The sequence below is a fragment of the Rattus norvegicus genome, chromosome 2 (genome assembly GCF_021556685.1).
Source record: "Rattus norvegicus strain SHRSP/BbbUtx chromosome 2, alternate assembly SHRSP_T2T, whole genome shotgun sequence".
Classification (NCBI taxonomy): Eukaryota; Metazoa; Chordata; class Mammalia; order Rodentia; family Muridae; genus Rattus; species Rattus norvegicus.
Genome location: NC_141535.1, coordinates 114,512,615 through 114,537,246, shown reverse-complemented (window position 1 = coordinate 114,537,246; position 24,632 = coordinate 114,512,615). Strand labels below are relative to the sequence as shown.

At 42.1% G+C, this 24,632-nt stretch overlaps 1 protein-coding gene across 16 annotated transcripts in view; it reads right to left on the bottom strand.

The window, feature by feature from the left end:
• Positions 1 to 24,632, bottom strand: part of Mecom (MDS1 and EVI1 complex locus) — a 555,388-nt gene that overhangs the window by 256,058 nt on the left and 274,698 nt on the right. For all 16 annotated transcript variants that reach the window (NM_001389282.2, XM_087618730.1, XM_087618723.1 and 13 more), the window contains 1 exon segment: positions 17,977 to 18,323. In NM_001389282.2, the coding sequence (NP_001376211.1) occupies positions 17,977 to 18,323 (347 nt within the window).

Genomic DNA, 24,632 nt, shown 5'->3' with positions numbered 1-24,632 from the left:
AGAGTCCCTTGCCATTGCAGCATTCAATTTGTTGGGGAGAAAGGAAGCCACTTAATGGCTTACAATGGATCTGAGCAGACAGATGAAATCTAAAACTTGGGCGCAAGTGCGATTAGCGGCGAATCAGATTCTAAATCATTTCCTCCATATGCAGAATCCCAGTTGATTGTTTAGCTCTGCGTTTCACAGAAACGCCTGGCTAGATGTTATCTTCAAAATGCCTCCACTTTTTCATTTTTCAAAATTGCAGGATGATTTCTCATTGTGTGACAGTCTCCGGTGACTCGTGAGACAAAACGTGCTGTCAACTGAGTTCCTCTCTCTCCGTTAGTTTCCAAAAGCGTGGCCTGGCAGGAGTGGATTTGGGGAGAAGAGGGGGGAGTGACAGAAAGCTATCATTGAGCGATCTTTAATGCAAAATTAACATTTTACACACAACAGAAGAACTTCGGGGCATAGACTGGGGAGACACAGCTACGCTCTGGCTGAAAGGAAAACAGGGACTCATTCCTGTGGTCCAAACAGGGGCATATTCCTGTGGTCCTGAGCCTCTTTGCTTTAAAAGACACCAATGGCATCATTAAAGGCACCGCAGCAAAGGCCCGATTTTTTGAAATTATACTATTTTCCTGATTTTTCTCTGCTCATTGCCGGTTTATGCACTCACTCTGACTTTGAGGTTCTTGACTTAAATCTGGAACTGGCATAAAATAAAATATTCGCTGCTTAAGACAAACTAATCTTTATCCATCAATACATGATCAATGCATGATGAATACACGATCAGATCGAAGATTCTCTCATTTTCTTGTCCTGCTATTTTTTTAAAAAAAAATCTGGTTTTAGAATAAAAATTTAAATGTCCAACCCATATTTGAAAAAGAAACAGCCTCATGGACTGATGGAATGTTGCCTTCAGTGGGGCCAGGAGGAAACTTTAGCTCTCACTCAAAAAGGAAAAAAAAAGTGTAGAAACGGGAGTTCTTAGTTCCTGATTACTGGAAATTCACATGTTCATTTTTCTTGCCTGTTTTTAAGAAAGGGGTTTTTGTTTAAAGTGGCCCCTCAATCTTTTAACCTTTCCTCTTGGCTCTTGATTTAAGCAAGGGGAATTCACTCTCTTCTTGAAATGCTCTTTGCTGGGCCTTGAGGTACAATGTAAATTAAACAAAACTTATGCAACTCATTAAAAACACCGCAGTGAGCTACTCTGGGATCGGATACCTGAGATGCATGGCCGCTAATGTGTTAAGTCTAATTCCCCAAAGAAAAGGCTCAATGTCTAACGATGACAACTTACAAGCAACTGGGTCCATAGCCAGCATTTGCTCCACGGAACGAGAGAAGAGCATTGTTTGTTGTTGCTTTGCTTTGCTTTTTATATATAAAGAGAAGCTGGGAGGCTTGTGGGTAATTTTGCAAAACCAACTCAGTATAAGCCCGCTGATAGCTTGTCACATCTCACTGACTGTCTGGGGTACCGCGATAACATCTGCGTTCACTCAGAACGAGAGCTGAACATAAGACAAAAAGTAGGCCTTGCCACAGACGGCTCCATCAGTCTGTCAGTTCTGACATGACATCTGAATTTTTTGAATCACTAAACACTTTGGAGACTCTGGTACTTATTATCTTTTCTTCGTTTCTATACACCGCTTGGAGATGCCGGAAGATTTGAAATCTGTGAGCAAGGTAGTGGCCGGCCCGGGCTTTTTGTTGCCTAATCCATAGGCCCTCATTCATGCTCACTGTTAATCTCTTAAGACATTATAAAACTGTTAGACAAAGAAATGTGAATACCACTGGTTCTTTTGAGAATAGGAGGAAACCAAAGAAAATCGGGACCATGCTAGGCTATTCTTTTCACTATGAAAACGGTAAGTTAAACCTGTTGCACGGAATTATCTATAATTCCCCACGCTAGGGCAAATGTTTTTGAAGAATGAACAAGAGTAATGTCTCGTAGGGGGGAAAAATGATCATAGAATTTTTTAAAAATCTGCCAAATTTAATGTCAAATAGACGCTGAGAACTGGTTGCTAAATGTCTCCGTTTTTATCCATTGTGCTATGAAACCCGGTGCAGGGATGATAAGTTTTTGTAAAAATCTCACAGAAAAACGAACCACAACAAACCCTTACCAATACCCACTAGAACTCAGTAAACAACTGAGGTTTTCCGCTCTGTTGGGAGTAGTGGGAACTCTGAGAACCACCTAGCACTAGTCCGAAAGTGTGGCTGGCAGTCATTAAAACTACAGATCACAGGTTTTAATAAGGAATTTTGTCTTCAAAACTAGAAAACTTTACAGCATTTTTTTCTCTAAAAAGTTCAATGTACGTGGATCTTCAGAGCTAAAGGGAACCGTTACAGGCAATGCCTATAAAGCCAGCACTCCCTTGTTCGTGGCGGTCACAGCAATTCCGGGCATTAAGTGTTCTTCTCCATGTTACCAAGAGATGGAAGAGAGTAAAAATGCTATTAATTTAAGAGGCAAGTTCCTTCTGGTCCTAAGACACCTCCTCCCTCCTTCATCAGCACATGGTGAACAGCTGTGAGTCATTTCACACAGAGACAATCACCCCGTAAGTGACTCACCACAGGTGAGCTCCACACCTGTGTCCTCAGCATGACTAACTGTCCCTCAGATGGTCAAGCCCTGTGAATAATTATTCTTCAGGAAGGTGACAAACACCTTAGGGGGACATGCAATTAACTTAACCAAAACTATTGGGAGAGGGGAGTTATTGGTTGACCTTCTACAGTTAAATAAGAAAAAGTAATGATCAGAAGAAAACTAGGAGAAGGTAGAGGAGAAGGGGGGCGGAGAGAGAAAGAGAAGGGGGCGGGGCTACAGATATCCCCTGCATATCCTCTAGGTCCTAAGAACACACAGTGTTCAGGTGACACATTTGTGGAGTTTCCGTATTAATTAGTAAGAGGCAAAAGCAAGAGTGGTTTGGGCGACCGTATGCTTCTGTACTCCCTCAGTGTCTCATATGAATCCCTAACTAAAAGCAATGGTCCGTACAAATGAAGCACTTTCAGTGCAGGAAGCCCGCAGAGGCATCCACACTCCTACCCGAGGGCTTGCTTCATGAACCCCTTCCCCTGGCATCACCCTCATCCTGTCACTTTCTCAAGGGCTCTGATGTGATGTCATTTGTTTGGTGTTTAGTCTGTGCCTGAAATGTCGGCTGCTTATTATTTTTCCATTTCAGCACTAACGCCGTGGCACCTCAGAATAAAGGGCAGGGTTTCTGACACATCTCAGTGACCAAAGGACTTACATTAAATAGAGGTTTCCAGGCTTCCTGAAAACACAGTCCCTCATTTAAAAAAAAAAAAAAAAGTAGACAGACTAGTTTTCATTACCACATAATTTTCTTCTGACATTTGTGTAGTATACCTGAGTGGCCCCGTGTAAAGAACCAGCATATGACTTCAAGGAGAATGGGCCTTGTCTAGAACTATCGAAAGCCACTTTTCTTTTATAGAGTAGAAAAGCCAGTGTTTGGAGCTGTAGGACCAGGAAACAAGATTAGCCAAAACCAGGTTCCATCCTGCCTAAGTCACAGCCTAACAGGCCTCAGAGGAAGGATGACCTTAGTGTCCAGACTAGAGAATCAGTAATATTTAGTTCATGGATAAGTAAACAGACACACTTTCCCATAAGAGTATTTACGCATGCGCATGCATACACAGAAGGCAGTGGCTTTCAGGAAGAGCACAGGCAAAGCTACTAGGACAGATAGCTTGAGCTGGACAGCTACCTGTACTTCTCACAAGCTTTCGGATGAATTTTGATAACCTACCTTGCTGTTATTTTTCCCAAATAAAACTAGTTAATGCAATAGCCCAGCCTGCCTGTATTAATTCTTATCTACCTGACTTCAGTTTCTAAAAAACGTCATGCTCATCTACATACCTAGCATGTCACGGCGCCAAATTCTACTATTCTTGACTTTAAAGTTCTAGTATTTCAGGCACCACTATGCCTGACTAAAGCACCTTTCATCCAGTTCCACAGAAACTGAAAAGGAAATCCTGTTTGCCCTTACTCATAGTAGGAGTACTGCCACCGCTCTGGGGTCCATAGCTGGACAAATCATGGACCATGGTTCTCCAGTTGTGCTATCCAATTGCAACCCTACCTCTAAATTGGATGCAAGGAAAACCGATGAAACTCCAAATTAAGTCAACGGCAGAGCCATGTCTCCAGCAGTCAGCTGAGGTCCTCAAGAGAGGTACAGGCATCATGAAGTGAGCATACCATGCATCTGCATGTGTCCCTAACAAGGCAGTGACCAAGGACTCCTGCAACTTGGATTTCTACAATCCATTATTTCATCAAGAACTTGGATTATTTTTAAACCTGAAGCATCTATATACAAGCCCAACTTGTATATACAGCTCCTCAACCCTTATACTGCTGACAGTATCCTTCTAGAATTAATGTCTTTAAAGGGGGAAGTTTCAGACTTCAGAAGGTCCACACGAAGAGAGATTCTCTTGAAAATATTTTCTTACCTGGATTTCTGCCTTTTCTAATATCTCAAATTTTAATTAAGTATTACAAAATCCTTGTTTTTCTCAGTGGAAACCCCACCCCACTCCTGCACACAAGAATTCTTGGGATAGTATAGTTTGTCTAAAGAATCATGAAATGTAGCAAGAATTTTCGCAACAAACTAGTCCTGTAGGTGTTACAGATGTTAGTGGACAGTGACCCAGAACAGGAACTGAAGGATGGGGCTAACTGGATTCCCAGGAAGTAGGGGCCTTCCATAAGGGGCCCTGGCTCTTCTCATTTTCCTTTGAGAAGTTTCCTCCATACCCAGGCAAACTCAGCTTCGCACTTTAGGCTACTGCTCCATCCACCTAGAAATCCTCAACTTTGTTATCCAAAGTCCCCCACTGCAACATGCTAGGAGTTGGGGAGACAGCCGCCTCCATTTTAAAAAGTACAAGTGACATTTTTTCAAGAAAACAATTCAACTGCTGATGTTTCTTACATTCAAAGAATTTAGAGGTTCTGACAAATTAGCAAAGTTTAGTGTGTTAAAAGTCATTGGGAATCTTCTATTCCATTTAATTCCCCCCACTCTCTATCGAGAAAACACTGTGCATGAAGTATTATGTGTGAGTGCTCACGACACATGCCTAATTTTGTCACAACCCAGAGAGTTAAGATCTGGTGATAAAACGGCACTGTCACACCATAAGCCACTGAGCAGGGCTCAGAAAAGATTCACTGGGCTCAGTTCACAGCATAGCTAATGTCACTTCATACGCAACAGGATCCTGTGGAGGGACAAAGTATACTGTCTTCATTTAAAAGGAGGCATTGCTCCTCCATTTAGATTCTCACCGACAGGAGCTGCGTGTGTTCTCTAGGTCAGTCAGAAAGCTTCCACAACAGCAGTTCCTGAAGAAGACTGCACAGTGGAACAAAACCATTCCCGTCCCCTGACTAGACCACACTCTGCCCTCCCTTCCTGTGGAACAAACCAGTCCCACATCTCTCTAACTGAAGCCTAAAAAGGGAGAGACTGCAAGACAGGGGAGTACTCAGTGTCAAAATGAGTGGTAAGAAAGCAAGGAACTAAAGAAACCTCCAAAGTTTCTGGAAGTGAACAGCAAGAGAGTCAGGCCTGGGGTGTGTACACACATGTGCTAAAGCTAAGATAACCTCAGGTATTGTTGGATACTGTCATCTCCTATCACATCTCTCCCTCTCCCTCTCCCTCTCCCTCTCCCTCTCTCCCCCCTCCCCCTCTCTCTTACCTCTCTTCCTCCCTCCTCCCTCTCTCCTCCCTCCCTCCCTCCCTCCCTTCCTTCCTTTCTTTCTTTTTGGGGGGGTTATCCTCTTACTTACCTAGGACCCCCTAGGTAGGTTAGGATGGCTGGCCAGTGAGCCCTTGGGCTATGCCTGTCTTTGCTTCCCCAGATCTGGAATCACAAAGTTAAGCCAATATGCTTGCTGTATTTTTTTAAACATGGATTCTGGAGCCTGTCTTTATTTGCTGAGCTATCTCCCAAGCATGTGCTGCAGACGCCTAACTGTTCAACTCTTACTCCCTCCTCACCGCATCCTCCCTACCTTGTTGCAACACAGATTCATTAGACACAAAGGTCAACCCTCCCCCTCTCCCTCCTTCTCATGGTCAAGGGACACTTCCTAAAGTTTCCACTTACGATCCATTTAAGTCTCATCAGTGTCTACTTAGAAGTAGTTGGGTCCTATGAAAGCCACTTCCAAACGGTATTCAGGAAGTAAACACTATTTAACTCTGAGATATGGTCCTGCAAACCCAGGACATTTAACTGTCTAGTCTTTTCATATAGGGCAGTAAGCATCTCCAATGGAAAGGCGATGGGGATCGTATGAATCAGCTCACCATGGGATGCACCACAGACCTGCACGCTGCTTGAGGTCCTGTATGTAGCTTCTCAACCTCACCTTCACATCTGACCCCTGAGGTCATTGCCATAGTTACTCCATTCTATTGTCATAGGTAAACTGGAGAAGGATGCTTAAGCACTTAGATCAGAAGATAGCTAGTAGAGCTTAAACAGAAGAACCGACCATTCCTCCCAACCTCACAATGTCTGTCTCTTTTCTTGCTATGTTGTACTGTTTTGTTTAAACAATCCTATTGTATCTATGTTCTGTTTGAAAGGGCAAAACGGTAACTTTGAATATTGCTTTGTAAACAGTGCATGGGTGACATTGAACTTGGCCTGCCCCAGGAGCAAACCTTTCCAAGGAAAGCTAGGAAAAGCCTAGTATCTCTAACCCACTGACTTTCTATTCAAAAGAAAGGTTAGGTCTTCAAGTGACCGCTCTGCTAAAACGTTAGATTCGGGGAGGGATGGACATACCAATGTTGCTTTCCTTTCAAGTCTGCAAACCTCAAGTTTACAGTAGTTTGACCAAGAGAAGCTATAAAACGTGCACATGTTTTTTACCTAATTTGAAATGAATTTGTATTCTTCCTAGAACACAGAGACCCAAACATGGCCTCACTATAAATAAAACCTCCAAACCTGTTACCCTAGAGAATATTCCACAGGGGTAGGGATGGGGGGCAGGGTAGGGGTGAGACAGAAGAAAGTCGAACGACTTTTCCAAGGTCCTGAGTCTGACTTGGGGCAAAAACTCCAGGTTCCTGGCATCTAGCCCAGTGTTTCTTCCACTGTGTCACACACGGCCCCGAAACACAAACCACCAGACACATGGTAGAAGGAGTGAGCGAGGGGCTACGCCACATGAATGGCCAGATTGTTGGAGATGGGGGCTGGGAGCTCTGGAGCAAAGGACTGAAGGAGAATGAACTGTTACAGAAATCTATTTGCAAGTAGCTACTGCAGTTACCCATGTGGCTGCCTGAGGGGGCGTGGGGGGTGCGGAACAGTTGACTGACAGCATGAACAAAGGCCCTGACAGTCTCACAAAGGGTGACACAAGAGTCACCGTGCTTCCTGGGCATCACTGTAGGCTTCGTCACACGAGACCTAGAACGCAGTGAGGAAAAGCCCACCATCCACAAGGGCCTCTTTATTCTTAGGGCTCTCCTGTTTCCCCACTTTGCCTGATAAAATATTAGAACCTCTTCTGTTTCTGTGTCTCCTCTGGCCCTTTCCACATTCACCTTGCATGAGTCCTACCCATTTAGGAGCTCCGTTACGTATTAACATGCCGTGTATGCTGCGGACGTACATGGTAATAAAATGTGATGAAAATGACTTTGATTAAAATTTCTTCGCCACCCCATGTGCCGCCTACCATTCACCCACAAAAAGAGCTGCAGTTTGTACATCAATAAACCTTCATATTAATATTCTCTGAGGTAGAATGATCCCATTAACCATTTCCCCCTCTCCCGTCCTCTGCTTCCAACTGTGTTGTTCAACTTTGGAACTTCTGACAAATGGCCGTTATTCTCTGGGCTAGTAAAAAGTTCCCAAGCTTCAGGGGAAACGTAGTTGGTCTAAAGCCCAAGGGAGCAGGGTCGTTGAATTAAATGATAAATATATGCATTTAAGATCATTAGAGACTTTATCTCCTGTGAAGGCTGTATTTGTCAGATTGATATAATTTCTCTCAACTGAGTACTTAACTCCACGGGCCACCGTTATGATTACTCCTTCCCCTTTAAGTGGGAGACTCTGGCTCAGAACACGTGTGCTCACGCTGGTGCAGCCTCTAGAGCGCTCAAGGCGCACCTTTGTTTCATTTAGTATGCAATTTTCACCTCTGACCCAAGAAATGAGGCCTGGGTTTCCTGAGGTTTATAGCCTGTTAATAGACTGCCGGCTGTCTTTTCAGCAGTAATAGAAATGGCGGAGGGGCCTTTCGTTTAAGAGGCTGGCAGGCTGCAGCCTGAAAGACAACGTCAGGATTCAAAGACAGCCTGGCCCAGAAATAATATAAAGATCTCAGTGACAGGAAGGAGGAAGTTTTCCATATTCCCTCGCACACCGGGCACCCTGCCGTGCAGACAACAGCCTCCTGGCCCTGGCTATTTCCCACTGAACAATGGCAGACACCCTCGACGGTGCTAAGTGATTGATCCAATAATTCATCTTCAACTTACACCTATCTACATATTTGGTTTCTCCTCATTAAACTGGAAACATCAGTGGCGAACTTATGAAGTGCAGTCCACGGCTCTCCATAAAAAGCACACAGATGCTCTTAAGGGGCACCCGCCTGCCCACTGCCTTGCTAACACATGTTTATAATTTTGTCTTTATTTTGTTTGCTGTGGTTTGCTCTTAAGTACATCTGTTCAATTAGAATAGAAACGTGTGACACGGAATGTACTCAGCAACTTTGGAGCGTGTTAATGAAATCTTCTGAGGCTCCCGTCTCCGCTCCTCATAATGCAGAGGGAGGCCGTGCCTGGGAGCTCTAGCGACTGGAAAGTACATACAAAAATATCCTTGAAATCGTACAAAGAAGTTGACTGTTTCGTTAATAGTTAAGCGAGGATGTTATTATAGCATATGGACATTATTTTACATGAAAAGACATTATTAAAAATTATTTACTGCCCTCATGTTTGGAAACTTACAGGAAAAGTCTGATAATATATTCAACTTGTTTATGACGACTTCATATGATTCTGAATTATACTACTTTTTCCTTTGACAAGCGCAATAAACTGTACCAGTATAGACACAGGTTGATTATCGCGAGTGAACTGTGTTGCTTAAAGATACATGCTCGAACAATCAGCTTTTGACGGCTGCATCTCCAGTTATTTACGCCCACCGTCGAGGTCATAACTCACCATTTCTATATTAATAAGGCAGCGAAATTTATTATGATGGTATTGAAAAGTTATTAAGTACTGCATCCCAAGTGACAAAGTACCCCAGCACTGTCACTACCCAAAAGCAGTTGCCCATCCATCACTTGCCTTTCCAGATGGTCCTGCATCTTTATCGCTCCCAGGTTGGTGACATCACCTGTTCACCCTCTCAAAATTGATGATGAAAGCAAACAGATCTATCTCGCTTACATTTACCAAATCAATTTAATTTTTACAGGCCGTGGCTTAGTGACATATTGACTGTTTTCCTTAATGGCATCTACCGTATTTAATGCAAGGATGTCATCTTTGATTCCTGGCTCGCATAATGCGTCATTTCATAATAAATTTTTCTAACATATTTACTTAATGGAAAGAATTATGATTGCTTGTCGTTTCTCTTATTAAACACAATGATAATTCTTTTTCCCTTTGAGTATCTCTTTTTGCAGCTCTTTCTAGCCCTCTCGGACACTTAAGAGGAGCAAGGGCTTGGAATGAACCGCAAATGCCAAGCAAATGCTGAAGGTAGGAGCAGCTGCTGGAACTCATGGAAACTTTGTGTCATGTATTTGTAACAACTGCGGAAGAGCCAGGTCTTCAAGAGCTAGTAATTATAAGAACGTTACTGGTGACCGCTAAAGCCGGAGGTGTGAAAAGACACTGTGAATGGCAATAAGCTATAAAGCTGATTTTAATTGTCAATGCATTTGCCCTTTATGTTTGTGCATTATCTCAGGTCTCTGAGAGTAAAATCTCTACATCAAATACAATTAAACATAAACATGAGCCCATCGAGGTTAAGATACCGATAGAAAGGCGGTCGACTGATTCTCTGACTCATATATGTGATGCCCTTTTGCTCGTCACAAGCAAAAGCCTCACGTGCCGTCCTTCAACACAAGGACTTCTCTAACTCACATCACCGTAGCATTGTGTAACGTTTACACCACCTAAGAATGGTCACTGGATGTACGTTAGGCTGGAGAAGCTTAACAGCATCGACGCTTGGTTTTGTTATTTGGCATCCGCCTATGTGAGTGTGTTCTGGGGTAGAATCCTTGACTAGGTCTTTGCCAGAGCCTGCCCATATTCAGAGAACATCAGTGCTCGGAAGGCAAATCACCTGGAGGTCTCCCTGGCCTCCAACCCCTAAGCGAGGTCATGTGGATGTGGATGGAAAAACAATATAAAACGAACTATAAGGATAAGAAATCTCTCAGTGAAAAAGTTGGGGAAGAGTCTACAAGAAAGAAAAACTGAGAAATCTAAGATGCTTCATGAGCTCATGACATTGGAGGACAGGAAAATGCTAGTTGGCTTCACTCGACTTGACGGTGCATTCTCTCCCATTCGCCGGCTGTCTCGTCTATCAAGCAACATTCGCTAATTTAACCTCCTCTACCCCAGTGTGAAAGCTAGAGGGGCCTAGAATGAACTCTGCCTTTATCTCATCCTCTACTGAACAGGTGCGTGGGAGGATCAATACCTTCCTGAGGAGACCCCAGAAAGATGGAGAGCACCACCTAGGACTAACCGCCCATCTATGATCCCACTGTTTAGTCTCCATCCTATTGGATCCTGTCGGGTAAAAATGTATTGCCAAAGACTCCAAGATGATACAGAACCTTTCGAAAGCCAATAGAGAGATTTCTGAACATCTTGAAGTGGGAAGTTAATCTGTTCTACTTAAGGGAAAACAATTCTGTGGATGGCAGGGGCAGGTAATTTCCCTACCTAAAGACTAGGTTTATCCAGATGCTCCCTCTACTCTACAAAAATGCCCTATGCTCATGTGAGATGGCTTTACCAATTCTGTGAGTAGACAGTTTTCAGAGGATTCAGGCTGTCAACATGAGAACATCAAGAATTGCTCATTCCTCAGGGTAGGCAGCATCTGTACCAGAATGGACTTCCCATACTGGTATCACATGTGATGATTTAGCGCCATAACAATTTAAACAACAAAAGGGCAAAACTCAAACCATGTGTACCTGTGGTTGCTGACCATTTGAGGTTTCCATACCATGCCATGCAACCTGAGAAGACTCGTGGGAGAGTGTCATCAACGGTCAAAAGAGCACTGCTTTCCCAGTGGTGCCTATCACCCATGGGTGAGAGACATGAGCTACTAAACATATATATGATGATTCAAACAAGACTCTCAGCATCAGTGTGACAAGAACAGAGGTGTCCACCTTGAGACAGGTAATCTAGCCATCACATTGGAAAGACGACTCTTGTATGTAAGTGACTCACTCCCAGGTGGTCACCAGTTTTAGACACTGACTAATCAGAGACTGGGGGAGGCCATACTGAGCCAACTCATCTACATGGTTTTTAAGAGTTATCTTATATTTTTACTCTGTGTGTGTCTGTGTGTAAGTATGGTAGGTGTCCCCAGAGGCCAGAGATGTTTGATCCCCTGATGCTAAAGTTAAAGGCAGCTGTGAGGTATCCACAGTGGGTGCTAGGAGCTAAACTTGAGTTCTTTGCAAGATCAACAAGTACTCGTAACTGTTAAGCCTTTTTCCATCCCCTATATACATCATTTCAAAAGGCCACGGGAACAAGACAGATTCCTGGATCATGAGGAAAAAGACTGAGAGAGTTCTGTGATGAGAGACTGCTTGAAAGCTTCGCCTGCTGGTCTTAGGTATTGAGAGAATAGGAAACTAGATGAAAGAGACATGTGAGCAGAAAATTTCGGTTTTGGATATTTTTGATGATTTTGAAAGGTACTGGGAACGAGAGAGATGTCTAGTGAAGAGCAGTGAAGAGCACTTGTTCTTGCAGAGGACTTCAAGTTTGGTTCAGCATCCACATAGTGGCTCACAACTCTAGTTCCAAGGGATCTGATGAGGTCTTCCAACCTCCTTGGATACTAGGCACACACATGGCCCACAGGTATACATGCAGGCAACACGCACATAAATTAAAATAAAGCAAATCTAAAAAGAAAACTTTTTTAATGGAAAATCTTAGTTTTGGTAGAATGTAAGAGTTACTGGACCATGAATTTTGTAGTTATTATCAAGTCAATAGATATATGTAGACTACAGAGAGACAGTTGTTGTTGCCGTTTTGTCTGTTTGTTGAGACAAGGCTTTACAATGTCACCCTGTTCATAGACCAGGCTGAACTCAAACACACAGAACTCTCACTTGCCCCTATTCTTAAGTGCATGACTGGCCCCTGATAACTCTTAAGAGAAACAAGGTATGTACGTTAGTCTGTGGTGTTCAGACCTACATAAATAGAGATGACTTCCTGCACCTGACCTCCCGTGATCCAATTAAGAGGCTCAGGCAAATTACTGTCTGTATCTTCAGTAGCATTTGGCCGATCGAACGGGCCTGATCAGAAACCTGTTCTGATGCATGCCGAGCAATGTCATAACATCTCCGAGTGAGGGGAAAATGTGGAGATATGAGTTCTGACCCATAAGAGTAGAAGATGCATCTGATTGTGTGTGGGCCAATGTGTATTATTCCTACAAATAAACAAACATTCCTGAGAGACATTGATTGCTCATGAAGTAAGAAACCACAGTAGTCATCATCGTTGACTGGGTACTTTGTGGTGCATGCCATTACTGGTGGTTAGACTGCATTACTTTTTTCCTTACTATACTTGCTAATACCATGCTCTTTCCACTTACTATACCATGTCATCCATTAAAGATGCTCACACACGGATGAGCTGTCTTCCTCATACAGTGGAAGCAACTTCAAAAGTTGCGTCTTAATCTATTAAGACAAAAGTGTCTTGGAAATGTGGCTCAATGGATATACAACTTGTTTTTTATAACCCTCATGTAGATGTTAGGCATCTTAAAGATGCAATATTGGTAGTGGTGTTCATGACTATTCATATCTCAGTGAACATAGAGATTTCATGATACCATTGCATAACCTCAAACCAAACTTCTGAGCATGTGGACTGCTGGCTTTACAAGACAGGGAGGCATGCCTCAGTGCACTATTGCATTCTGGATTACAGCCTGGAATAGAATGTATTTTTACAGCACAAAGTCAGATGATGGATTTCCAACTTGAACATAATCTCTTTCCACTATTCTGTCTCATCTATTTAACAGGACGAAGGAGAAATTTACTATCCACATGCATCATTAATTTTCTGTGTGTGTGTACAATTTTATGTATGTATGCAAAGAAAAAAATAAAAGCTAAGCACGTACCTGGAATTTTAACAGATCAAACAAATTTTGAGCAGTTCTGGATAAGATGAACGTAATAAGGGATTTGGCACACGCTAGGCACCTCATTAATGGATGCACACATGTGCAGAGTTTTATGACAGCCAGTGATAATAAAGGTAGGTACAAAAAAAAGGGCTGAATGAACACAAAGAGAAAGAGACTAACCTTTTAGTTTTTCCAACAAACTACCTCAAACTGTTAGAAAGCAAAATCAAACACCACCACTGAAATTGTTATTTGACTTAAAAGTTAGTTTAGAAACCTGTCCTGAATCCTTGTTTTCATTGTGAATTAGGAAACAGTGCTTGCTTCTCAAATAAGGCCATGGCCACATAATTTTGAGTATCTTAGAGACATTTAGGTTTCTAGGGAACAAGTAGAGGGAGCAAGGGATGTGACTTCTAAAGCAGAGATAGTGACTGACTTCTGCCCAGTAATGACCCAGTGCTGGTCTGTGTCCTAACCAATGGCGTACCTGTGGTCTATATCCCAGCCAATGGTGCTCCTGTGGTCTATATCCCAGCCAATGGTGCATCTGTGGTCTATATCCCAGCCATGGCTTGTCTATGCTCAGCTTCTGTGTTCCTCTACAGCCAGTGCTAAGCTCCTATCTCACACTAGAAGACTTAACCCCATATAGTAGGTGACATGGCTCAGGTTGTGACCCTGTACAAGTCTCTCTTTATTAATCAACACTCCTTTGGTGAGGGGGATGTCTATTACATTATTACTGGGTTATTTTACCTATGTACATTGAGCTTATAACCATCTTCAAAAACTCCTATTCCCCTGAAATGCAAACTTTTCCGAAGTACTGTATTTGGAAAGATATATGTAATGTGTGAAAAATGACTGACAGTTTAGAGATATAGCTCCCTGTCCAAGCACATGTCTTGGTATGAGTCTGCCCCACAATAACAGAGAGCCCTCAGCAGAGCCAGAACCAACTGGAATTTTAGTCTTTGACTTTTATCAGTCTGGAGCACTGATAAAGTGAATTTCTGTTGCTTAACCCCCAAGTCTAGGCTGCCGGAGCTGTCTAACACAGTCTGCTTACTAAACAAAAGTAAGAAGGGTGCTGAGCTTCGGCGATACTGCCCGACTTTGTGAGACACCAGGAAGGCCATACCAGGAGAGCGTAGCTTTAAAAACTCCAAGCAAACCTGTAAGCAAGCCTGTACACCACAAATATCTCAAGCTTCTCGGTAAACGGTTTCCCTGCTGCCGGTGGAACAAAATTTAAGGCAACCCTAAGTTGTGGTTAGGTCATTGGTTGGTGATGCCATTCAGGGAGGACACTCAAAGAATTAATATAAAAATCTCTAAGGATGAGAAAGGAGACCCCCAAGAGTGTATATGAGACCCAGAACAGTGTCTGTGAAGAGAAGAGTGTTGAGGGGATGGAAACCACAAAAGGGTTGTGGCTGGTGTGGAAGTGCACGCAAGAAACATTCTGTTCTGAACAGCTGGGTCGATGGAAATGCAACATATTGAAAGAAGTGTACAAGGAGGGCAGCCAGGAGGCCAGTCCAGAATAGTGGAGACAGCACTGAGGAAGTTGCTCCATTAGAACATGTGGGCTGTAAAGGAAACTAGTAACTCAGGATCTGACACATAGTAGGCACTCGATGATGGTCTGACAAATCTGAATTTCCTCATTCATATTTACTTTAAGGATGTCTAAGTGATTCGCTTTCTTTTTAAACTGTTTCTTCCTACGCATCATTTAAAAAAAAAAAAAGGTGCAGCCTCAGAGAGGCCATGGTAGTTAGAACACAATCAGTCCAATCAGATAAGAGGCAAATGAGGGACAATTAAAAACATATATGACATCAGGACACTTCAAAGTGAGCATACAGGAGTGGACAGGGCCATGTAAGAGTGCCTTTGTCAGCGGCAAATGGATTTTGTATTAACTAGATAGGGTCGAGAACTCAGCAGAACTACCAAGGATAAAGTTTGCCAACGTCATGAAGAAGCCTTCTCACTAGCTGTGTTCGTTGTATCTACAGAGTACACAATTGCACTTTTAAAATTGTGGGAAGGGCCAGCAAGATGGCTTAGCAGGCAAAGGAGCTTGCTCCCAAGCTAGCCAACCTGGGTTTGATCTCTGGAAACTACATGGTTGAAGGAGAGGATTAATCCCCACAAGTTGTCTGTCCTCTGACTTCCATATGTGTATGGTCACACTCAGGGGTGCACACATGTGTGCATTTACACATACACACACGGGGGTGGGGAGAGACAGACAGACAGAGACAAAGAGAGGGGGGGAGGGAGGGGGAGAGAGACATGAAAAATCAAGCAGGTTACATTAAAATGATAAAGACTACTACATAACTGGCCATCGGCTGGTTTAAAGGACAGAAATGGGGTGCCTGACCTTCAGACAGAAAGCCATGAACTATTTTGCAAAAGCATCTTGATTTTTTGGCAATTGAAACAGGTTGGTTTTAACATTATGAAGGAAACGTTATATTGCTCACAGTAAACATCCGCTCGTGTATATGCTGAAGACGTTCCCCCCCACACACAGGAAAAAAAATACAATCACTTTTAAATTTCCTTAAATGCAGAAATTTCCCGTAATCCACAGGAACTGTGTCTAAAAAGATCTCATTCTGTACTTTCCAATCCTGTAATCACAGGCTGATTTCACAGTTAAGCTCGGTCTCTACCACAGTTAAGCTCAGTCTGTTCCTGGACTTCTAGAGAATCCTAATCAGAGCTACCCTTCTTTAACTCTGGAGATTTTATAATGAAGGTCTAACGAGTTACTTATTACTAGACTGTTTATCGCCATTATTTTAAGGTGAACAGTAATGACGTAGAATTCATGCACATTTGCCTTAACACTTTTTCAAACTCACGCACCCATCAATGCTATGGTGATTTTTAAAATTCTCTCATTGACACATGCGTCTAAAAGTCATTTTTCTAAACCACAGCCTTCCCAAGGATGTGTACAGGGACAAAACCATGGGAGGCAGGCCCAATTGCACCCCTGCCCAAACAGGAACTTACCCTTTGGCATTTCAGATTGTGAATAAGACTGCCTTCGTTATAGAATTCGGAATACATTTTACAAGGGGACACATTGAGGACAAGGGACAAATCAGATGAAATTACATTCTGCAGGTACTGCATATTCACATCTACTTAAAGCTAAGTAGATGTTCTATTAATGATCACAAGTACTAAGAGAACATAGCAAAATGGATCCTGTTTCTCTAAGTTCCATCCGGCTGAAATATTGTAAAGGGAAAGTTCTCTCAACATCTCCACAACCACTCCTCACCTATGCAGAGGTTGCCTCTAAGCTCTTCTGATCGAGACAAGATTTTCCAGAAAGCTGATGTTATGATTTAGTCACGACATATTTCAAACTATAGAAGAAAACCAGACTTAATAGCCTTTGTCTGTAACCTCAGCGTGCGCTGGAAGGCTGAGTCAGGAATGAGAGTTCCAGACTGATGTGGTCAATTAAATAAAACTCTTGTTTCAAGCAACGAAAATAAAAACAAAATGAATGTAAAGTGTCTATGTATCCACTGTGCTGATAGAAAAGGGAGAAGAAAGTGAAAAACTTAGAACTGCACATTACCTGTCTTTATAGAAATGAAATGAAATTAGATATTGTTATTAAATGCTGCTGACTGTTAGACTGCCTGATGGCTTCTATGCAATGCATTCCTGAAACTAGTGACTAATTTTATAATCACTTGGTGCTCTTATTTCAGTATATTACTTATTATATTAATATAATATTTAATAAATTATTCATTAAATAATTAATCAATTTAAATATAAAGAATCATCACAGATTTCTGTGATGACTACTATGCACACTTTTTAAAAAGCATGTAAAATAAATAGTCTTCTTTTGATTAAAAAAGAGATAAAATATGTAAGAGGAATGTAGAGGTAAAACCAAATGGATCTATAGCTACAAATGCTACAAAAAAGCATATGTTTTCCTCCAATTCCTCCAGACTTGTCTGCCTCCTAGGAGATAACACACAGCATACATATTGTATGAGTAGTTTGTCTGCTAACACCACGTGCTACTTATGAGGCCATATTCAACATTCTGAATGATAACTTAGAATCAAGTTTAAGATGCCTTAAAAAAATGTAAGATGCCTTAAAAACTTTTCAAATTCACATATCCACTAATATATTATTAATTCTGCTTCCCTTCCTACTTTGAGACTGATAGGCTTTTTTGATCATCTTCACCAGGATACCTTTTGTCATGCTATCCCTTTAAGAAATACGTTGCTTTACCAAACAGCAAGATTGTAAGGGTGTTGGTTCTTAACATCAACTTGAAGATGTGCTCACAAATAGAATATCCTCATAGCCACCTATGTAACTAATCTCTTCTTCGCAGACCTGAACACATATGTGTGCTAACTCAAACGACGCTCTTACCTCCCATCCATAGCTGGAATCTTTCAGGTCTGATCTCTGCTCTCCCATGTATGGCCCAAACTTTTCTCCTATTTCAATCTTCCTTTTGGTCCATATTCCAAGTCCTGCTCCAGGCATAGTTGACTCTCGAAGCTCGAATTCATCAGGAATGGGGATGTCATCGGGGATGTAGATGGGGGCTTTGTAGGGCGAGCCCTCCTTAGGAGTAAATGACTCACTGGATGTCGCAGGAGAGCATGGCTCTTGGATGTGAAGGGAGGGAGCATTGGCTATCCCATCTGCATCTTCGGCATCTGGCATTTCTTCCAAGGGTATTTCAGGGTAGTTGCCATAAGCACACTCATTACCTGCAAATAAATAAGAACTTCGTGAATTCCTAGTAATAAACCAGGACAAAATTCCACAGGGGTAGTAACCATAGTAAGTTGTTCGTTGCAAACTAAACAGAGAAGACCATTGTTAAAGGTCCCACTAAAAACCTCTATGATTCACAGGGGTATAGGTTATAGCTTCCAGTTTATCTGGGATAAAGTTATAAGTCCCGTATGTTTATCCTCGCCCATCACTCATCACTCACATGCAAAGTACCCAGCAGCTTACTTACCATCCAGAATACAATAGGGATAAGGGGTAGGCAGCTACCACCCCGGAACATCCCAGATTGAGAGCTGACAGAACTATACATCACATCAGAAAGGTGGATCGAACGGCTTATGGAATCTTAAAATAAATGCAACAGGCCACCCAAAACTCCAAGGCTATTATGTATAACAAGGCTTAAATCTGTACAGCCGGATATTGATAAAGCTATTAGTTTGTATTTGTTCTTCCTCTGTTAGTGTTTTATTTTTTCCATCCTATTTCAAACAAATCACCAAACCCTTGGTATTTCCTTGCTTCAGTAGCTCATTCTGCAGACACTCAAAAGTACTACAAGCTAAAACCATTCTTTTATAATTAGGTAGACTTGGGGCTAGACAGCTTGTTCAATGGGCTATGAGTATTTGCTGCTCTTGCAGAAGATTCCCCTCACCCCAGAACCTATACAGCAATCTATTGTAACTACTAACAACTTCAGTTCCTTGCAATCTGACACCCTCTTCTGGCCCCCCATAGGCACCAGGCAAACATGATGCACATACATGTGTTCAAGCAAACATTCACACATATAAAACAAAAATTAACAAATTTTCAGAGGGAAAGAGATAGGAGGGTACCCTGAGTGTACCAAACAGAGAAAAAAATAATTCCAGGCTAGAAAGTGGGAGAGTCAACTGCCTCTCCAAATCTTGAGGAGGCTGCAAGAATTTGGAAACGACAAAGGCCTTGTTTTCAGTGGCCTTAAGGACTTCCCTAAATAGCACAACTGCATACCCTAAATCCCTGAGTGTGCCATGAGACCTTGAGGTATTCATGAGATAGATGTGGTGGACTTTAGAAGCCAGGTAAAGAAACAGAAAGAAAAATGGCTAAGTAGAACTTCCTACCAACTGAAGGGAATTTCCCTTGGCTTTAAGCAATAGGCATGTGTTTCTCTCTATTAGAGTTATGAACCGAAAGTCATCCCACACTGGTTTGACTCATAAGGACTTCAAGGACAGAATAAGGAAAAAGAAAGCTAGGATGATAAGGAGACCAATTCTAGTCAGAAGCACCAGAAGGTAAACTGAATGGCTTATCATTGTTGCCAGGGTGTTTCTGGTACAGGCTGGGTAACCATGAATTATTCATGAAATGGGTGATATGGAAGAACTCCAGTCTCAGATTAGCAACCTTTAACCTCCTACCAAACCAGCCACTGTGTGTTTCATTAAAGCCTTCTAAGATGGGTTACTGGGCTACAAGGTAGAAGACACACATTCTACCCCCAGTTTCTCCCCTTACTCATTATAGAAATTCACACCACCACTCACAAGCACTGTCCTGTGAGTACAGGATCCTGCTTCTTATGGGTACATAAAATAACATAAAGTAAAAAAGGGATAGAATCCAGGCAAAGCTGTATTTAATGGAGGGACAAAGTGTGATTCAAACATCGAGAATATGCCGTTTAAACTAGGCAAGTGACAGCCACAGACTGCAAGCTTGCATTAGGTACCTAGTTCTCAGCATTCAGGTTCGTTATGATGCGAGTTCAGCATGTCCAAAAGTGTGACCACTGTTACTTGGCCTCCAATCAGGTACCTTGTCCGTTTCCTCAGTTCAATTGGGAATGTTATCTTTTCCCTAACCAGGCACATTAGATGCTGGAACCTGGAGAGTTGCTCCCCTTTTCCTATGATCTATTCTTCCACAAAATTCATTACTTTCATCTGATCCTTTCAATTCCCATTTAGCATCTAAAATTTCTAGCAGGGCTTCCTCTTCACTGGTCTCCAGAACACCAGTCTCTTGACTTGAGACCTGAATTCTGAGTGCGTCTTCCCAGTACACCTTCCTTCCTGCTCAACAGACCCCAGTGGCTCCCAGTCTCTAAAGCTTAAGTAGAACTATTTTAGCTTGAAAATCTCTCTCTCTCTTTTTGAAGTCATTCCTTCTGATTTTCAGTGATCCTCAGGAATACTTGAGCGGCACACTGATCTTTGCCTCCTAAACTTGGCGAGCAGTTCTTATATCTTGGCTGTCCGCCCCCACCCCCCAGTCTAACCAAGTCCCCGTCTTCCTTCCAGGTCAAGTTCCAAGTCCAGTTCTGACATGTCCCATTCTCATCTGTCTACACAAGCACCTCCTTCCTCTTTGAGCTTTCCGAATTATGCCTCTCTATTCTGCAAGCAAACGACATTCATTGCCACTTTGGATTTAATGTTTTATCTCCAACCAGGAAATAGACTCTTGGTGACTAAGGTATAGAATTCCCACTTCAATCTTCATGCAGCGAGTATTAATAATGAACACCCGTTAAGTAGGTAATTAGTCATACATATCATTTTATTGGATCATTATGCCAAACCAACATTATCCTACTGAAAATTGTAAATTATTTGGATCCTGACAACTACTTTTAAGAAACAAAGTGGTAGAACATGGTAGATTATCAAACTTTTCATTCATATCTAGTACCAAAATAGCTACTTAACACCCTAAGTGCACTTTGAAAGTTCCAACTGATTTAAATGTCATCAAAATATGCATGAAGAGTTTGGATGTAGGATAAACAGGCAGAAACCATTTTCAAGGCAGACGGGGTAACGCTCTTCTGGTGTCAGCTCTTTGGAGGACTAGAGGCAGGAAGACTCTGTCAGCTCAGTACTTTGAGACAGACTTAAGCTATAGAGTGTCACCATGTCTTCAAAGGCAAACAAACAAATAAACTTAAAATCAGTGGCTTCTCTCTAGAATTGTAACATTCAACTGCCGTAACTAAAACGTCACAACATACATCCTCAAAGGGGGTCACTGCTCATTGTCAGGATTTCATTTTCTCTGAGGAATGCTACAAATTGAATGACGTCACGGAATTTATAAACTTCCCCATCTAGGAAATAGAAAAGAAAAAGGGCACCTAAATAAACAGAACAATATTCTTCCAGTAATTCTTTCTAAAAGGCTGGTAACATTTTCTCTATTTCTCCCACGAGTTAAACCAGTCACGCTCTCAAGTCCCACAAAGGGACCTCAAATCCTAGGAAAAGATTGAGACAATTAACAAACACTCCCATTGTCACCATTGTCCTATGGGTTCCCTGTCACCACGAACTTTCCCAGTTCAAAGTCGAAATAGGAATGCCAAGAACCCACTCCAGCAAGTTATGTATGCCCTGCCTGCTCTCAAGAGAATTTGAATTTAAAGCCAAAACATAATCCTGCTAAAAATGAAAAAAATATATATATATTCTAATTAAGCCCAAAAAACAACTTACACAATCAAGCAAGTATAGGTAAAAGACCCAGTTCTAGTCATCTGTATACAGGCTTCAACGCAGATGAAAGCCCGGGCAATTTGTCTCTCAGCCACCATCCAACTAGTACCTCTGAATTAGAGATAAAAGGAGTTTGGATGACAAAAATGGATGTAGAAAACTGCCAACGTTTACCTGTCAAACCATCCAACCATATTTCAACACAATCTAGCATTTATAAGCATTTGGGCATGGATGGGCTTTAGCATACCCTATTGAATATTTGCATAAGTGCGAATCAACTGACACCTCTGTGCATATTACTCAATAACTCTCCAAGAAAGCTGCTAAAACATTCCATCTAAATGAAAAACAAGCCCTATTATCCCATCTCCATTAAATCTGTTACTGGAGGGTGGGGGTGATCGGTAGATCTATTCCCTGAGCTGTAGCTGTAGCCAATTAAAGATTTCCTGAATATTGCTCTGACAAACTGGCCACATTTACAATAGGAAAGTATCAGGTAGGGCGTGTGGCATACATCAGTGGGCCCATAAAGATAAATAACCCTTGTAACATCTTGGGGCTGAGCTGCCTCCAACCGTAATTTGCTTCATGTATCCTTTGGTTGTGTCATTAACTCGGGGAGGATGGGGAGAAGAGCTTATTGTTGGATTTGAGGCGAGCAGCTTGGGAAATCCGACTGGAAAGCAACCTCTTCTACTCAAATCTTAAGCATCCTAATGTCCCTAGGGACCGAGCAACAGCCCATGCTCCAAGTAGAGTCTCCTTTTTTTCTGCGGCCATCAGAGTAACTATCTGGGTTTGCAGTTTAGAAGAGTTTCACTTAGCAGGATTCAGAATCTAAGGGGGAGGGAGGACAATTAGAAACTCAATGCCAGTCACAGCGTCCATTGCTGCATAAATCCACTCACTGCACTCCGAAATGTAAATTCTCATTCTTCAAAGGTAGAATCTGGTAGTAAAAGGAACAGACCAGAATCTCTACAGTTAGCAATTGTACAAACCCAAACTTCGATCTCTTATATGGGCCACTTGCCTTTTGGCTTCTTTAAAGGTGCGTCTAGAAGTTTGGATCATCAAAATCTGCCTCCTGTGTACATAGTCCTTGGTTCGGCCTTTCCATTTGATGGTGCACTGTAAATACGTTTTCTCTCTTTTCCTGTTCTCTAAGCTTACGTGCGGGTGCTACGTGTTCCACATAGGGATCCACAGGAAGTGAAACGTGCCTACGGTACTCACGTTGTTTTAGGTTTTTTTGATCCCAAAATGCCAGTATAAATACCCTCCATATAAATATTTTTATTTATCCATTTCAATCTTCTTAGACAGGATCCCTTTTGAAAGCTAGTGAGTATTGGCCACTTCTTTTCCAAATACATTTATCAATTTATATTCTTCCCAGCAGTATTCACAGGTACCAATATGTGCTGGTTTTTTTTTTTAAATCAGTAGGAAAACTATTTAACAGTTGCTTCTTTAATCTATACCTTAATGATTACTAAGACTAAATATTTTATCAGTGACTCATATTTCTTCCATCACAAATTATGCATAGCTTTCTCTCATTTTTTAAATGGGCTTCAAATCTGTCTGATTAATGACAAATTAGCCATCTGAAATGCTTTTCCTCATGTTCTCCATAGTTTTCTATTGGATACAGTAATAGAACTTTTTATCTTTAGCAGAACTAGGTTCACGTTGTCTTTGTGTATTTTTAATTTTCTTAGAAAGTCCTCACCTATTCTGATGGGGGGGTGAGGTACTCTCCCTTATTTTCTTTGAGATTCATAGTTACTTTTCTTCTAGCCTTGGATTACCAGTGATTTACAACTCAGTGAAAAGCAGAGGAAAAATGATTTCATTTATTTGAGCTCCTGTGAACGGCAGACTAGGAAAAAAAAATGCCATTTCACTCATAATTCTTTGGCCCTTATTTGCAAGGCTGGCCGGAGCTGCTTTCTCTTTTTGTGGGATTTATATAACTCACCAGTTGTTTCTTTTGGCTTCCCTGCTTAGTTTAACTGAAAATCTTTTGGGCAGAAGCCATTCAAACTCCTGAGCGTCACCCATTAATAGCGTTCAACGGCCATCAAAATGCTTATCACTCCTTGTTGTCCTTCCTGACGGTAGCGGAAATGTTTTCCTCTCTGCTCCCCGAGTCAGTTCATTGATAGAAAGTGTTCAGCGACTAATGCAATATTAATGCTAATGTTTAAAGGGCAGAGCTAGACTTTAGTTATACCCATGAAGCCATGTTGACTTGGCTGTACAAACTTGCCCATAATATGTACATCCATACTTATTTGCTAGCAACGAGTGGTGTGTGTGTGTGTGTGTGTGTGTGTGTGTGTGTGTGTGTGTGTGTGTGTGTGGTGCTTAGCAGCTCCCTAATCTTAAAAATAGGCCGAGACAGAAACATGATTTGAGATCTCAGGCAGACTGGTTGAGATCATAGCTGTGTGAAACAGCTGCCAAGAGGGGCCCGACTAGGGAATTGAACAGATTAGGTAACTCAGAAATTTAGACATTTCCCCCCATTATGTTTCTCATTGCAGTTTTGTAATAAAAACACGAGCAAACTTCAAAGGAAGCTCCGTAGTAAAGGTTAATTGCTACTAAAGAAGAGGGTGGGCCCAAGCGCCCGTACTTTGTGCTCAACTCACAGGCAGACAGGAAGGATTACACGTGGCTGAAGGCAGACGATGTGTGCCCAGCATCAGGAGAGGAGGCTCCGCCAAACCTCAGGCCCCACCAGGGACCGCCAGGGAGGACGTGAGCATATAGACATGAGTC